Below are 15,616 nucleotides of genomic sequence, written 5' to 3' on the forward strand. Positions count from 1 at the left end.
GACTTGGACCCAGCTATTTCCTGGAGTCGTTGGTGTCAAACTAATATTAGTCGTGCTTCAGCATCTTTAAAGCGCGTTTTGGTTAACGTATGAATTCATTTACATAACAAGAAACTTAAGAGCGTGTGTTACAGCGCGTTTTCATTGTTTTGCGTTATTTGTTTCAAACACTTCTCCAGAAATTAGACTGCACCCGTTTGAAACTGCTATACATGGCAGATCTAATGGAATTGACGATCATTTAATTTAATGTTTTGCTTATTTCACAATTTAAGATACACATATAGCTTAATTGTCATTTATGATTTAGATGAGCAGTGATATGTTATTCACATTGTAGCTGTTTTTAAAACTCAACTAAACTTGTTTTCAATTCATCCTCATTAACAGGCCTTCATTTTTAATCATGCTTCTCCACCTCTATCTGAACTTTTTCATTTTTTTCCTCTCTCAATAGATCCTTGTTTCCTCCCATTCCTTATTTCTTCTTTTCACATATCTCGGTTTATTTCCTTTAAATTCTTAAGTCATATTTCAAGTTCCCATCCTTTCCTTCCCTCCCTCCATCTTTCTTTTCATTTCATTTCACATTTTCTTCATTCTCTTCTATCCTTGCTTAATCATTTTTTCCTTCCTTTTCTCTGGCCCGCTCGGTTCTTTATTTCCTTCCAGGCTTATTTTCAGACATCCATCTTAATTTCCTTTGGCCCTTCTGTCTTCCATTTCCTATTTCATAATTCCATCCATCTTTTCTACCATCTTTCTTCCTTATAGTATCCTAGTTTCTTTCTTTCTAACATTCCTCCCTCACTCCCCTCTATCCTTCAAATCAATATTGTGTCATGCTCTCATCCATCTTTACTTCCTTTCATACCATCCCCACAAATATGAGCTAATGCTTCAATTAAAAAAAAAAAAGAAGAAAAGATAATTCTGTAGTCTAATAGTTATTTGCAATTGAGGTCATCATTGACTACAATGTGTTTTCCACATTGTCGAAGTTTTAAATTTTTTACCAATAATCATGCCTTCCATTCTTCCTCATTTCCAGGCCATGGAGCAGCCGCAAGGACCAACTGAATAAACCGAACACTCATCAACTTGTTCAGCGGCTCCAGCAAATAGCCCTCACCGGATTGCCCCCAGCGTCAGACCCACCATGGACATCTTTCCCCGGCCCAGTGGCGAGATCCAGCGGAGAAACCCCCAGCACGACTTTGAGCTCATCCAGCGGGTGGGAAGCGGCACCTATGGGGATGTCTACAAGGTACGTGCACTAATGCTGCAGTTCTTGCGGAGTCCCAGAGATTCCAAGATTCCAGCTAACCTTGCCACATCACTCTTTGATTAGGGATGCACGGATACCACTTTTTCTAGATATGAATACAACTACTTAAATGTACTTGAGAGACATGTGAACCAACTTGGGGAATTTTTTAAGATACGAGCCTTAAGCCGGAACCGACATTATCGATTGCCGGGGGCCTCCACGTGACTGTGTTGGGCCACCCAAAGTTCACTGATACTGGCCTGTCTGGGCCAACAGTACAAATTTCAGAAATAAATGTAATGAAACACAATGAAATTGCAATCTAATTTTCAATAGTTTGAGTTGTATTTACTTTAATTGATCAATCATCTGTTCTTTTTACCCCCACTGCGCATTTGTCCACTGTGATGTCATTTTCAGTTGACAGCAAGTGGCAAAATGGCCGCTCCCTGAATTTTCCTGCTTTAGTCACGTCACAAATATAAAAAAAATCTGTGTTTAGACTAGTTGGGGCACATAGACTATATTATAAATCATATATTTTTACTTGACTTTCCCTTTAAATTTGAATTCATTGTAACAACAAGTTCAATTACTTTCTTTTTAACGTTTGCATCATTGCAAAATTCCTAAAAGGCTTAGAGGAGAAATTTCTCGCATGTTTCTGCTCCCAAATGAAGCGAGATGTTCTGTCTGGAGAAGGTCCTTGTTTATCCATCTGCCGCAGATAAACGTTCATCGTTCAGCTCTCCCGCCCCTCCTCCTTTCCATACAAAGCCTCGGTGGCTGTAACCCCCCCCCCCCCATTCCCACTTCCCCCACAAGCACAAGGCTGGTGGTGGAATGCTGCGCCTGGAATTCTGATATCCGCCTGCCAAATCTCATCAGTGCGTCCACTGGCGGAAACAGAAAATATATCTATTTTTTTTTATCCATAAATGCAGCTCGCATGTTGCCGGTAATTTATTGCCGTTGCGCCGTTAACATTCACTTGACTCGGGCCGGATTAGAGGCAATGTCTCGCCTTGACCTCAATCCGGAGGCCAGACCCGCTTGCACACAAAATCATCAATGTTTTCCGCAATAGCCACTGGGAGTGTGATCGCAATTGGATTTTATTTTTCTAACTCGTTCAGCCCTAGCACCAAACCTACGAAACGCATGCATTACAATAATGACATTGTGGACAATGTCAAAATTAAAGATAACAAAATCATGAAAATCATCAAATCAAAAAATCAAAAATCAAAAAATGAAAACTCTCTTGTGACTTATTTTATTTGGTCCTTTACTTATTGAAATTCTTAAACGTTTTTTGTTGTTGCGGTGGTTGTCTTTTCTCTAGAAATGTACATTTGACTCGTAGCAAAACCGTGTCCTGAGTGTTGTGCCGCTGTCTTTCAGGCGCGCAACATCCAAACCGGAGAGCTGACCGCAGTCAAGATCATCAAGCTGGAAGCAGGTAAGAACGCGCTTCTGCTTCCCGTCCCATCCCGAACCCACACTGACTGTAGACGCGGTGCAGATTAGTGAGATTATGCAGATTAGCGCCACCGAGCTCAGATGGTTATGAGGAGGCGATTAAGATTTTCGCTTTCATTCATTTACCATGTTGGTAACGGGGCCGATTTTTGGCGTTGATTCCGTATCCAGAAGTGTGCGGAATTGTCAATGTACTAGCGACTAACGACACTTCCTGGTTCTCGAGGGCCTGAGTCCTGCAGGTTTGAAATGTTTCCATCCACCAACAAACCTGATTCATATAATCAGCCCATCAGCAAAAAGCGATCTTGATCTTTATGTTGGAGGACGGAAAATTCTAAAACACAATGCTTGAAACCCTGATACTTGTTTGAAACACTAAGCAAGGTTCCAAACCTTTGAAACTATCAAGTTATTTTAAACCGCTTGATAATTGTGTGTTTAGTTTCTCACGTGGCTCATCATCTCCACAGCGTCATTTTTATTTTATTTATTTATTTTTTAAATATGGGACATCGGCGTCACTTATCCGGTGCAAACGACTTTGCAATATGAAAACTGGTTCGACCGGCACACGCGTCGCTGGTACCGGCTTCAGGACACAAAGGTGTGGCCTGGCACTGTGGCCAACAGATCATCTCAAGGTCTTCTGTCACTTCTTTTTACAAGCGAGTGCCTGTTAGGAATCATTCACTCGTTCCCTACACGCTAATCACTTAAGTTGCCTTTTTTTTTTTTTTTTGGTGAACAGCTATCGACTCTTTTAAAATCGAATATTGTAACGACCATCCCATCAATTTAATAGAGGGAGTTCAACTGAAACGGGAGCCAATTTTAATATTAATAATGCACACCAAGCTTGAATACAAACCGTACCAACAGTATATACTTACAGACATTGCTTCTTAATGGCCTTACGAGAGGATAGAGATGGATGGAATTCACACAGAAAAATGTGCTTCTATTGTAATGAATGTATTCAAAATAACAGTTTCACTTTATGAAACGACTGACACAGAATACTGAAGGATATTCCAACTTTATTATGATCTACATAGTCAATTCTATAAACACGAGAAGACGTCAACCCGGGGAGGAAGTGAGGCGTCTGTAGAAGTGGCCCACTGTGTATGTGTGTGTGTGTGTGTGTGTTTTTTTTTTTCTAGCAACTCTGAGTCAAGTCCCTGAAATTAGCCTTTTCCCAAATGTTTGTGGCTGCTGACTCGCACGTTACTGTCAACATGCGCACAAAGCTAAGGAGCACGCAGAGGCTTTCAAATGACCTTTACAAATGCACAGTATGTGACCAAAAACTTCAAGCCAAGGAAGTGCTAATGTATCTCATACATTGGAAACATAATTTGAAAAAAACAACAACCTTGTTTGGAACAGTAAGCAAGGCATGATATAAATAAAATTAAATTAAAAATTCTCAACTGACTTCATGGCTACATGGAGACATTTAAAGGTACACTAATACTGAACGGTATCAACTGAGTCAATGTATCTTTCTATGCACAACTGGCATCGACAAATTGAATATTTATTCAGGGCACACGCCGCCGTTCACCACAACTTCCTCTGCAGCACGTTATTTGTTTCAGATCTCTTTTAGCTTAACGTGGACTGTGGAACCTCGTTGCAATCAAAATCAGTTGCAGCAGCAGAAGCCTGTTTCTGCCCAATGGAAAGCAGCTGGCTGACATTTTTTTGTTTACCTTTTTTTTTTCCTACTGCAGGGAAGTTTTGAGAGTTGCACACGTGAATGTTAGGAGTACAAAGTGTTCCGATTGAAGGTGCTCCTGTGTAGTGTTTGTGCAACACGGTCATTTGAAAAGCAAACTTGGCTTAAGCCCTTATTTTAAACCTTGACCTTAAAGCCTGATAGAAAATCTAAGACCACCTCCTAACCTCAATTTGAAACTCTAACCTTTTTTTTTAATACCCTAACCTTCCAAGAGGCTACCTTGGCTTGAAACCCTACTCATTGTTTGAAACCATAGCCCTTACTCCAAAACTTATGTTTAAATCGTCCGAAACTGGCTCTTTAAAAAAAGATAAAAAATTCAAACAGATTTTTTTTTCACCCCCTTTTGTTTTGTTTTGTGTTGGGGGGGTTTAAACGCATTAACTCAAGACGAATATTTTTTTTAAACAAATGGCCGATTTTTGCAGATTTTTATCTTTATTGTCAAGTTAAGTTAGAAGCATTAAGGGAATTTTTTTTTTTTATTAATTAGCCAATGAATCTGTTATTGGTATTTTAAAACCCTCATTTGAAACCTTAACCCTGACTTGAAGCCCTAATTTGAAACCCCAAAACTTGTCTTAAAAAAAAAAAAAAAAAGTCATTTTTGACAATCCAGAGATTCTGATTACTTCTTGCAACGCAGATGTTAATGTGCTTTCCGTGCTGTTGTGTTCCAGGGGACGACTTTTCCATCATCCAGCAGGAAATCTTCATGGTGAAGGAATGCATGCACCAAAACATCGTGGCCTACTTTGGGAGCTACCTCTGGTGAGAGTCAGTGTCGAACACGTCGCGCTAACGCAGGGTTTTTAACGGGGCCCGTCGGCGGGAAAGTCACATGCTATAATTGCCGAGTCACAATATTGCTCACAAGGGCCCCCCTCGCTGCCTCGGTGTGACAGGAAGCAAGTACAGCCACTCCTGACTTCCAGCAGGTTTGACAGGAATCCTCTTGATATGTCGCGTCATGCGGCCACGTGAAAAAAGCACTTTGATTTCCTGACCACATCCAGCAGGAACAAGCGTTTACAAACCACATGTTCTAGCTGCAGTCAGTGAACATGTCAACACCTCACAGTTGTACCGTGGTTTAAGATTTGTCTTCAATATTGCGATTGTGATTTAATATGTGATAAAAAAAAATAATCAAGGTCATCGTCCCATGTATTTAACCATTACCGCCCCAAAAAAAACCCCAACAAATGTTTTAGTAACTTTCTTAGTCTTGAAATGTTTGAAAACGACTGGCTATTATTTTTCCCTGCTCAGTCGAGAGAAGCTGTGGATATGCATGGAGTACTGCGGTGGGGGATCCCTGCAGGACATTTATCATGGTAAAGCCTTTTTTTTTCCTTTTTATTTATTAACAGTAAATAGCAATGTTTCCTGCAGCACACTCAAACAATTATCTCCCATGTGTTATAGTGACGGGCCCTCTGTCAGAGGTGCAGATTGCGTATGTCTGCCGGGAGACTTTACAGGTGATTTATTAATCAATCTCTAAAATCATCAATCACTTTCTTGTAATGATGACTTGTGGTCTTGATTTGCTTTTTCCAGGGTTTGGGATACCTGCACATTAAGGGCAAGATGCACCGTGACATTAAGGTAGAAGTATTTGTACTTGGCGTTTGTGTGGAAAAAAAGTCCAAGTCCATTATTGAACGCAACCATCCACCCACTTTTTTCAGCAGGGAACAAAAAACACGATGGGATGTGGAAGGCCAAGCATTGTTTGACAACTTGCAATTTTAACGCCCGCCTCACCGATAATGTTTACTGGCTTTATAGCGAAAGAGAGAAGAGACAAACCAGCGTTTCAAGAAATGCTGCAGTCTTTTGATGCGTAGTACAAATTGCATTGTGAAGGAGGTGAACGACATCCCATGTTACTCTGCCTCTACAGATGTGGTTGTGCTATTTAATATTTTTATGAACATAGGTTGAGTTACTGCTTCTCATTTATCAATTTTATTTACAGCTCTACATTTCAAAACTCGGGGATGTGATTTTTCCGCTAATTCGCGGAATTCCGCTTTTTTTTTTATCTCCCCCCCCCCCCCAAAAAAAAATCCGATTTTTTATTTTTTTTAGTAGTTCATTGTGTATGCACATGACTCGGACAGATAACATCTTCTGCTATAACAAAGACATTTGTGGTATGCTCTAATATGAGTTACTTTTCATTTGGTCATGATACAATTATTTGTTCATGAAATTTGAACTCTTCAACATTATTTATGTGTTAACTTAGTAATCACATTAGTTAGATATGATGATATTCTCAGTGATAGTTTTTAAAAGCAAAGGCAGTCCAATGTTTTTGAATGTGACTGATTGTGAGTTGACTAAAACTGCCATTTTATATGGGATAGTTCAATATACATTGAAAATTTATGCTGCTGTTTTGTCTATTTCTTTGTCATGTGAGTGCATTGAAAGTACTTAAAAACACGGACCCTGGACCTAGCTGGGTGCCTAAATTTTCAGATAATTTCACTTTGGTCAAATCACATCCCTGAAAACTATAGTTCAGTATCCCTGAGAATAAAACCTTAATAGCTCTTGAAAAAGATGTATTTGAATTATTAGGCTCTAATATCAATATGTCTGTTGCATTAAAAATACATAATCAATGATACCATAGTTTATCGGGATAGTTTCTCAGAAAAACATTGTCCTAAAAAAAAACATTTATTGTGACAGGCCTACTCACCTGTTTCTTCCGCTTGCCGGATGCTGCCATTGACCCGAAGCGGATGGCCCGCCGGATGTTTCTAAGAATGTGGTGTTATATGGGACGTCATGCAAAGGGAATAACCCTCGTGTGTTTTGTTTTTGTGTCTTCAGGGCGCCAACATACTTCTGACAAACGATGGAGACGTCAAGTTGGGTAAGCGGTTCTTGCATGTCCTCATTCCTCAGCTGGTTTCGCAACCCTAAAAAGTCCCCGTGTGCGCGCGCGTGTATGTGTGTGTGCGCGTGTGTGTGTGTGTGGTGTTTTTTTTTTTTTCATGAGTTTCATTTCGTGTGTTGTGTACATTTTATGTATGCATATTCTGTGTGTGTGTGTGTGTCCAGCCGACTTTGGCGTTGCAGCAAAAATAACCGCCACCATCGCCAAGAGAAAGTCCTTCATCGGGACGCCTTACTGGTGAGTGCGTCGCCGGCAAGGTGACGTGGAAAAGGCAGCTTGAGAAGCTCCAGTCAGCCAATCCTCCGCGATGTTGTGCAGGATGGCTCCCGAAGTGGCCGCGGTGGAGAAGAACGGCGGCTACAACCAGTTGTGTGACATCTGGGCGGTGGGCATCACGTCCATCGAGCTGGCCGAGTTGCAGCCCCCCATGTTTGACCTGCACCCAATGAGGTAAACAGTGAATCCCTGTTTATTAAGTGGGATGAGCTCCAGGCACATCCACAATAGGTGAAAATTGGTATTAAACGTGTAGTACACGCCATATAAAAACCTTGTTTTGTTTGTTTTACAACTTTGGTTTGCAAGATCATTTGGGTTGGAAATGCCCATTTTCAAGTTAGTGCCAATACTTAGTTGATCTTAAATGTATTATGCCAATCATCTCTACTGTGATTGAGTCACTGTTCTCCTTAATTAATATGGATATCGTCTTGTGGCCACCATGTGTTCTTCACTGTAATGGCTCCGTTGAACTTAAGTGGGTCGTGTGCAGAATTGTGGCCGGCCATCAAGCACTCTTGATGCGGCCACGGCAGTGCGACTGAAAAATCAGTCAAAATGCTCAAAACTGCCGGCAATATGGGGTTGGCTGTGCTGAAAATGTCTCATTGCATGAAGCCGCAATGTCTGTATGAATGCAAGCCACAGATACGGTTATCACTTACGCCTCTTATGTGACAATTTATTCCAACTCTAATGGTGACGATGTGATCCCTTGTTTTGTTCAGGGCCTTGTTTCTCATGTCAAAGAGCAGCTTCCAACCACCTAAGCTAAAAGACAAAAACAAATGGTGAGTGCCCCCCAACATTGCGCTGTATTAGCCTTTCTTTGAGGTTGACGTTGCGACTGTTTAATTGCATTTGTATCCGCAGGTCCGCCGCCTTCCACAACTTTGTCAAAGTGTCCCTGACCAAGAACCCCAAAAAGAGGCCCACAGCGGAGAAACTCCTTTCGGTAATCAAATGCTTCCTTTTTATAGCGATACGCACTTGGACGTCTTTCCCGTAACTTCTCGGTTCCGCGCAGCATGTGTACGTGGCGCAGACGGGCCTGACTAGGCGGCTCGCCGTCGACCTCCTGGACAAGATGAACAACCCCGACAACCACCAGCATTATAGCGAGGCAGACGACGACGACCTTGAGGTAAGATACCGTCACACATTTGCAAATGAACCTCATAGGTTTGTTTACGAAAAGTCATTCACCTTTTTTTTTTTTTATAAAAAATAAACAAGATTTTAGAATATAGTGGTGCCTTTGATCCGATTTTTTGGGGGGTACTTGGGAGCAAAAAAATTGAGAGAATCACTATTTGGGCACAATGCCACACAAAATATGAATACCAATACTTGCTTATATGCGCCGCTCAGTGAGATACGGGTTTGAAGAGGTGAAATGTCAGGAAAAGACTACTAGAACAGCTGAACTTTGTTTGATATTAACCAGAGAAACTTTAAACATGGTTAAGTGTGTGCTGACTCACATTTCACACGAGTTTGAATGTTAATGGGTGATTTTTAATATCCCCAATTTATTATAGGCTGTGCTCACCTGCAACCACATGATCACAGCTGTTTATTTGTACTTCCCCTCTCAAAAATTGCACTTTTTTTGAAAATTGTACAGATGTAAGTTATTAATGGCGGAGGAAGATTTTAAATTATTATGGTCTCGTTTTTGCATACTCCAAAAACACTTGTTCTCAAACGGGGGCTTGTCGACTTTTTAATGAGCGCTTATGACAAGACATTAGAGTGCTGTCGACACACATTCAAAGAAAGCGACGACACTTTCAAGGTGACACACTTCCCAATCTGTTCCGCAGCCCCTCTCGGTGGTCCGACACACCATCCGTTCCACCAACAAGCACGCCCGGGCAGAGAGGACGCGCTCTGAGATGGCCTGTAAGTAGACACGAAAAACAAAAAAAAAAGCCCCCATTAATGCATCGCAGACCCCAACCGCATACTCTCACTAGTGTAAGCAGCCCAGCTGTTCAGGTCACTAGAGGTCCTACTACCGCTACTTCTGCACTGGCACTATTCCAGGCCCACAGCATGTGTGTGTAGAAATAGAAAACAATAGAACCGAGATGGATGTCTCTGATCCCATGGTCCATTCTGCGTGATTTAGCACCCCCCCCCTCCCCCCAACGCACACACACCCTCCTCAATGTGTCTTTCTCACCTTGAAGCAAACAATGGGACAGAGCGTGGAGGGCCGCAATCCCCTCAAGCGAGCCAAGCAGGTCAGTGGTGGCGTAGTGAGAATACGTGCGTGTGTTTTTTGTTTGTAACTCCCACGCTCACCCTGTCGTGTGGTCTTGTCGTAACACGTAAACCCTCCCCCCCCCACCCAAAAAAAAAAAATGCGCGTGGCTCTCTGACAGACTGACAGAAATAGCATTGTTTCATCCATGACTAATAGGATCCTAATGTTGACTCATACCTGACTCAGCACTTTCTCCAGCTTTTTTTGTGTTTGTGAGTGTATGTTTGACACCACAGTAGAGTTGACTCATGGTTTGGAATGTAATTTTTTTTCACCACTTGTCTAACTTTGTTTGTATTGGATCTTAAATACTGAGATGAATGTGATGTTTATTAATAATTCCAGAGATCAGGTTAGTGTTTTTTCGGCCCCATGATAATTCAATGAAGTGCATGGTTTTACTTTTTTAGGTCAGTTCATAGTCAATCTGCTCTTGTCATGTTTTTTGAGATTAACCCAAAGCATCTGTCATGCTCAGATCCTGCAAAATTTCCACATTAGGGCTGCGCAATTTATCCTTCTGTGAATTTCACACAAAGCCCAGAAAATTGCTATGTGGGCTTTCACGCACAATTTAAAATTTTCAAACAGAAATCCTGCAAAATTGCTGTAACAGAAGACATGGCTTTTTCCCTAGTCTGTTGACTTTTAACACAAAACTCAACGAAATGGATATTGCTGCACACTGTGTGCGTGCGTGCGTGCGTGGTAGATAAGAAGGCCAAATTAATCATTAAAGCCATTGAGTCGTTTTTGAGTCGCCGGCGTTGCCCTCTGATGCCCTCTTGTGTCAAAGGCGAGTCACCGTTAAAAAGTGTTTCCTTGTCGTTGGCAGTTGACAAGTTGCAATTTGAGCCGCCGCTGCGGAAGGAAACGGAGGCCCATTCGGAAATGGTGAGGATCGAAAGGCTCGCAATGGCGCCGGAGTGCAGGTGTATCAAGCCGCTGCTATTTCTGCTCGTGTCTCTTCCCGCAGGATGTGAGTAAGGATAATGACTTCCAGTCCCCCTGGAGTCCCTTTGCCGAGGGGGGAATAACAGCCAGGTAAGCCCCTTGCAAGTATCATCGTCAAGGCAGCTGCTCACGATTACACCTTTTTATTTATGTATTTATTTTTACTTGGCTTTGCCTCCTCCTTGCACGCCCACGATGATGTTTATACTCATGACTGCCTGACGCACTGATTCTTAATGAGCATGACCAGCCCCCCACCCCCCCCCCCCCCCGTCCCCACCTCACCCGCTTGCTAAATGTTTTTATTTTATTGTAAGCGAGCTCCTTCTCACGTCTTCCTTTTGCTTTGCTTGTCTTTCTCTGTATCTCTCTCCCCCCCCACCCTCTTTTGGCTGTTGGCCTGTCTCATCCCTCATCTCGTTCTCCCCCTCACCGAAGGAGTCTCCTCAAAAGCGTTGAGGACGAGTTGTTCCAACGGTAACGCTCAACACTGTTGTTGCTTGTGTTCTACTGTAGTGTGCATCCGTTAGTCCACCCGCCTACTCACTCCCAAATAAATCACTCTGACGTCCTCCAACACTGTTTTGTAAACCACATAGTTGCTCGTTTTTGGTGTTTTTTTGCCATTTAAATAGCACACAAGCAGCTTGTGTTGTCATTGCAAACCCCCCAATACTGTAAAATTGAAATCAGGTGAATATTTGAAGAGGAGGAGAGATACCAAACGTTCAGTTTTTTTCCCAGGGGAAGTCAGTACAGCTGCCGACATTATGGACGACCAAAAGTCTGGTTTGACACTGCAAGTCTAATTGCCCAATTTAATGCCTTATATCTTTTTTTCCTTTTTATTTTTTTTATTGTCATAGCGTTAGGCAATCAATTTATTTGATTGATTAATTTGAATTTGTTTATTAATTTTTTTTTAAATGTAAATGTGTTTTTAACAGCTTCAGTAGTTTAAAAAACAGCAACTTTGAAACTTGAAAAAAACGTTGGGGGGGGAAAGTTAACTATAGTCATATACAGTACATCAGAGTACACCTGGTGTACGGTATTTAAACTGGTATATTAATCATTAAGTAGATGGTGTTACCGTCAATTCAAGGGACAGCGAGCATTTGCGTTTTCAAGAGTTTTGTCGAATTTTTTTTAATCCAAACATTGCAGTTAAAAAAAAAAAAATCTCGTTAATTATTTTTTTGTACATGACAAATAAAAAGTTTAGTACAATTATACAATAAAACTATTTTACCTATTTTCTATTTGTTTGAATACTTGATTATTGAATTGATTTATCAAAAAAACATCACTAAAGATTGGATTATTCAATTAATTACAATTTATATGAAATTACAATTTAAAGCAACTTTTAAATATTTTACACACAATTAAAACTTTTTTTTTTGTACGAATGTCCTGAGCATTAAAAAAAAAAAAAGTTTTCCTTTTAGCACTGTACAAGCTGAGGGGAAGTGCACATTACTTGTGAATAGCTGCACTCTGTGTGGCAGGAGAACACATGAAGTGCACGAAAAGGATCTTAGCAGCCGTCCATACTGTCGTTGCACTGGTTTCTCTGAGGCTTGGCATCACTTGACTACTTTGTAACATTTACCTCCCCAAAAAATGTGGACTCCCCTCTCCCGGCTGGATTTATGTTGTAACACTTTTTAATTAAACATTACCGATGAGCCCTGAACCTTTCTCTCTGCTTTACTTGTTTACTCGCTGCAGGGGACACGTCGCTCACCTCCAGGGCGCCTTTGAAGAAGTGGAACTGTGAGGAAAAAGAAACACACACCACCTTAATGAGAGCGAGACACCAAAAATGTTGATGGTTAATGTTGTCATTTGCCATCATGTAGCTAGAAAACGGAAGCCAAAGCTACACTTGCATACCCGAAACTAAAACTGCAACCATAGAGACAAACACATTGGTTAATTAACTCTTTGACTGCCAGACGTTTTCAGAAAAGGGATGCTGTGGGTGCCAGCCGATTTAAGCATTTTTGACTGATCTTTCAAGGTCCACAGAAAATTATGTGTTTGGACTATGGAAACACACATGCTACCAAATGAAAGATTGGACTCTCATCTTTCATCAGAAAAAAATGTTTGTTTCTACCTTATTCCGTTTTTCAGTAATCAACAATAGAAAATGGTTAGGAACACCTCTGTTTTGAAAAAAAAAACGTCTTTTAACGTCTTTGGCACTCCTCCATAGGATTTTACTAAACGTTATTTAACGTTTTTGGCAGTCAAAGAGTTAATACCCGTTTGACAAAATGTATCTGACCTCGTTCAAACGTGCAAGTGTACCTAACATTGCGGCCGGTGTGGTTAATTCAAATGATGTCATTGATTAAGATCCTCATTTATCTTTTTTTTTTTTTTTTTTCAACCCTTCCAATTTCAGATCCACACTCAAGCCAGGGTATCCTCCTCCTCGGCCCCCGAAGGTAGGAGCCAATGACCACCATTCAACAAAGTGTGCGACAAGTTATTAGTCGCTGGCTGCATCGTCCAACGAAGACTAATACATTTTCAGATAGTAAAAAAATATATATATATATATATGTATATGTATGTATGTATATGTGACAAAAAGGGGGGAAAATGTGTTGTTAGCTCTCGTTATTTACATAACAATTAAGTTTAAAGCAACTACCATGGGAACTTTTAGTAGTGCAGTGCAGCAGGTCTACCAAATGTGGTTTAAAAGCTAATAAGTATTAATTTGAGTAAAATATGCATGTATTATCTTTTACTTTTTGTACCTGGCCTGCGAAACCAAAAACGCTGACATATTTGAATGCATTGCAATAATTACTTTCTCTGGTAACTAATTACATTAATGAAGGCGTATTCAATTACTCTTTTGGTGAGGCAATTCGAACCATAACCATTAATATTCATAAAGTAATTTGCCCAACACTATCTTCGGTAAAAGTGTCTGAGGAGCAAAAATGTCCTATTAAGACAAGGTTGAAACCAGATGATGTCGCTGATCTTTGTCAACCGCGGGCCTGTGAAACTGTTTGTCTTTTTTGTGATTAACGGCTGAATAAATCAATTTGGCCTAACTTGACTATTGCCATGGTCTCTTCTCCCGCGCAGCCCCGCTTGCACACCTCGTCTGAGGACGCAAGCCTCAACGACGAGCGCTTGCTGACAGTGCGGCGCTTCCCCAACGCAGAGAACGGTCCGGCCCAAGCAGCGCGGCGCCGTAGCACACCGGAGCACGGCAACAAGGTGGGGAGCTCGTCGCCGGACTACCTTTCAGTCAGCGTCAGCAGCCCCGGGTTCCTTTCTCACGCCTCGGACCAGGGTAAGGACATGCTAGGACAACAGCGGCTCTTGTATGTCCGTACAGATGCATCAGTGGAAAGGTTGAAACACGTATTTCGTCGCTGCTATGTGAAAAACACTTACTGTATGTCTAAAAATAAAAAAAATGGACAATTTTTTTTCACATAGCAGCAAGGATATATTAATTCATTGTGATTGTCTCAATCAATTCTAATTTCTTGGGATGGTGAATTTGTTTTTTTTGGTAAAAATACATGACTATAGGTTAATTTTTTGGTGAATACGTGGTTTACTTTCACAGGAAAAAAAACAATAGCTAATTTAGAGAATTACAAGCTGCCAATAGATTCAGTTTCACTGTATTAAAAATAATTCATGATTTCCCTCTGTATAGTGATGATAGAAGAGTTTCACTTTTTGAGTTCAACTACCAAAACTAAAATCATGCTATCCACAATATTCTAGTATTGGTATATTCTGTATAGTAGTTTGAGGTACACCTGTACGGGAATTTGTGATTTGCCATATGAATGCTAAGAAAACCTTGAAAATTGATGTTGAATGAACTTCATTGGTCTTTTTTTTTTTTTTAACAAAGCTGTCACTAAGTGTGAATGCAAAGGTGAGGGACAGCTCTGACTTAGTTTTTCGACATGCGATTGTCCTATCATGTCCAATAACGCCAATGCCTTTGTGTCAATCCCAAAGACGACGACTCGGACGGAAGCATGAACGGCGACAGTCCCAAGCCAGCGCCGCACCGGGCGCATTGGAAGCTGAAGAAGGATTTCCCCGTATGTAGTTGTGTCCACCCTGCATCCGGAAAGTGTTCGTGGCGCTTCTCTTTGTCCACGTTTTGATCTGTTACATCCTCTTTTTTTTTTTCTTCTCCAAATTTGTAACTTTCCGAACTCCGTTGAAAAAAGATAAATGATTTAGAGAGTAGGACTAAATAATTGATTGGAGTGGTGTTCAAAATTGTCGACTGGTGAGAAAACTCAGACCGTATGAAGACAACGTGGGGAAAAAGTAAAACGTGAATACTTTCCAGAGTGCATCTTTGTACTGTTGTTTTGTTTTATTGTTGAGACATTACTAGAATTAACGCTTGAGGCTAAATCAAAGCTTATTGTCTCCGTTTGTCTCCTCTGCTTCCGACGCTAGAAACCGGCCATCAACGGCTTGCCGCCCACACCCAAAGTGCTGGTGAGTGAACAGTCTGCATTCACGGTGATGTTTCTTGAAGTGTTAAGTCACATTACTGTGTGCTTACAATGTTTCCAACATCTCCATTGTTTGGTACGTAACTTGACTTTTAAACTCACAGTTCAGTTCGTTAGTGGTTACAGCCAGCCAAAGCTCGCGCATTGATGACGGCGATAG

At 41.1% G+C, this 15,616-nt stretch overlaps 1 protein-coding gene across 14 annotated transcripts in view; it reads left to right on the plus strand.

Moving 5' to 3' along the window:
- map4k5 (mitogen-activated protein kinase kinase kinase kinase 5) overlaps positions 1–15,616 on the plus strand; it is a 34,182-nt gene that overhangs the window by 9,743 nt on the left and 8,823 nt on the right. For 5 of the 14 annotated variants that reach the window (XM_077560342.1, XM_077560364.1, XM_077560357.1 and 2 more), the window contains 23 exons: positions 1,052–1,267; positions 2,675–2,732; positions 5,180–5,270; positions 5,772–5,836; positions 5,928–5,983; positions 6,063–6,110; positions 7,353–7,395; positions 7,584–7,656; positions 7,738–7,869; positions 8,427–8,489; positions 8,572–8,653; positions 8,726–8,842; positions 9,525–9,603; positions 9,894–9,947; positions 10,806–10,864; positions 10,947–11,014; positions 11,363–11,401; positions 12,659–12,703; positions 13,341–13,383; positions 14,042–14,252; positions 14,832–14,855; positions 14,942–15,027; positions 15,398–15,439. In XM_077560342.1, coding sequence (XP_077416468.1) covers positions 1,160–1,267; positions 2,675–2,732; positions 5,180–5,270; positions 5,772–5,836; positions 5,928–5,983; positions 6,063–6,110; positions 7,353–7,395; positions 7,584–7,656; positions 7,738–7,869; positions 8,427–8,489; positions 8,572–8,653; positions 8,726–8,842; positions 9,525–9,603; positions 9,894–9,947; positions 10,806–10,864; positions 10,947–11,014; positions 11,363–11,401; positions 12,659–12,703; positions 13,341–13,383; positions 14,042–14,252; positions 14,832–14,855; positions 14,942–15,027; positions 15,398–15,439 — 1,686 coding nt within the window. In that variant the 5' untranslated portion in view covers positions 1,052–1,159. The remainder of the gene's footprint in view (positions 1–1,051; positions 1,268–2,674; positions 2,733–5,179; positions 5,271–5,771; positions 5,837–5,927; positions 5,984–6,062; positions 6,111–7,352; positions 7,396–7,583; positions 7,657–7,737; positions 7,870–8,426; positions 8,490–8,571; positions 8,654–8,725; positions 8,843–9,524; positions 9,604–9,893; positions 9,948–10,805; positions 10,865–10,946; positions 11,015–11,362; positions 11,402–12,658; positions 12,704–13,340; positions 13,384–14,041; positions 14,253–14,831; positions 14,856–14,941; positions 15,028–15,397; positions 15,440–15,616) is intronic. The other 9 variants (XM_077560371.1, XM_077560446.1, XM_077560418.1 and 6 more) reach the window with 7 other exon arrangements.

Source organism: Vanacampus margaritifer, chromosome 1 (genome assembly GCF_051991255.1).
Source record: "Vanacampus margaritifer isolate UIUO_Vmar chromosome 1, RoL_Vmar_1.0, whole genome shotgun sequence".
Classification (NCBI taxonomy): domain Eukaryota; kingdom Metazoa; phylum Chordata; class Actinopteri; order Syngnathiformes; family Syngnathidae; genus Vanacampus; species Vanacampus margaritifer.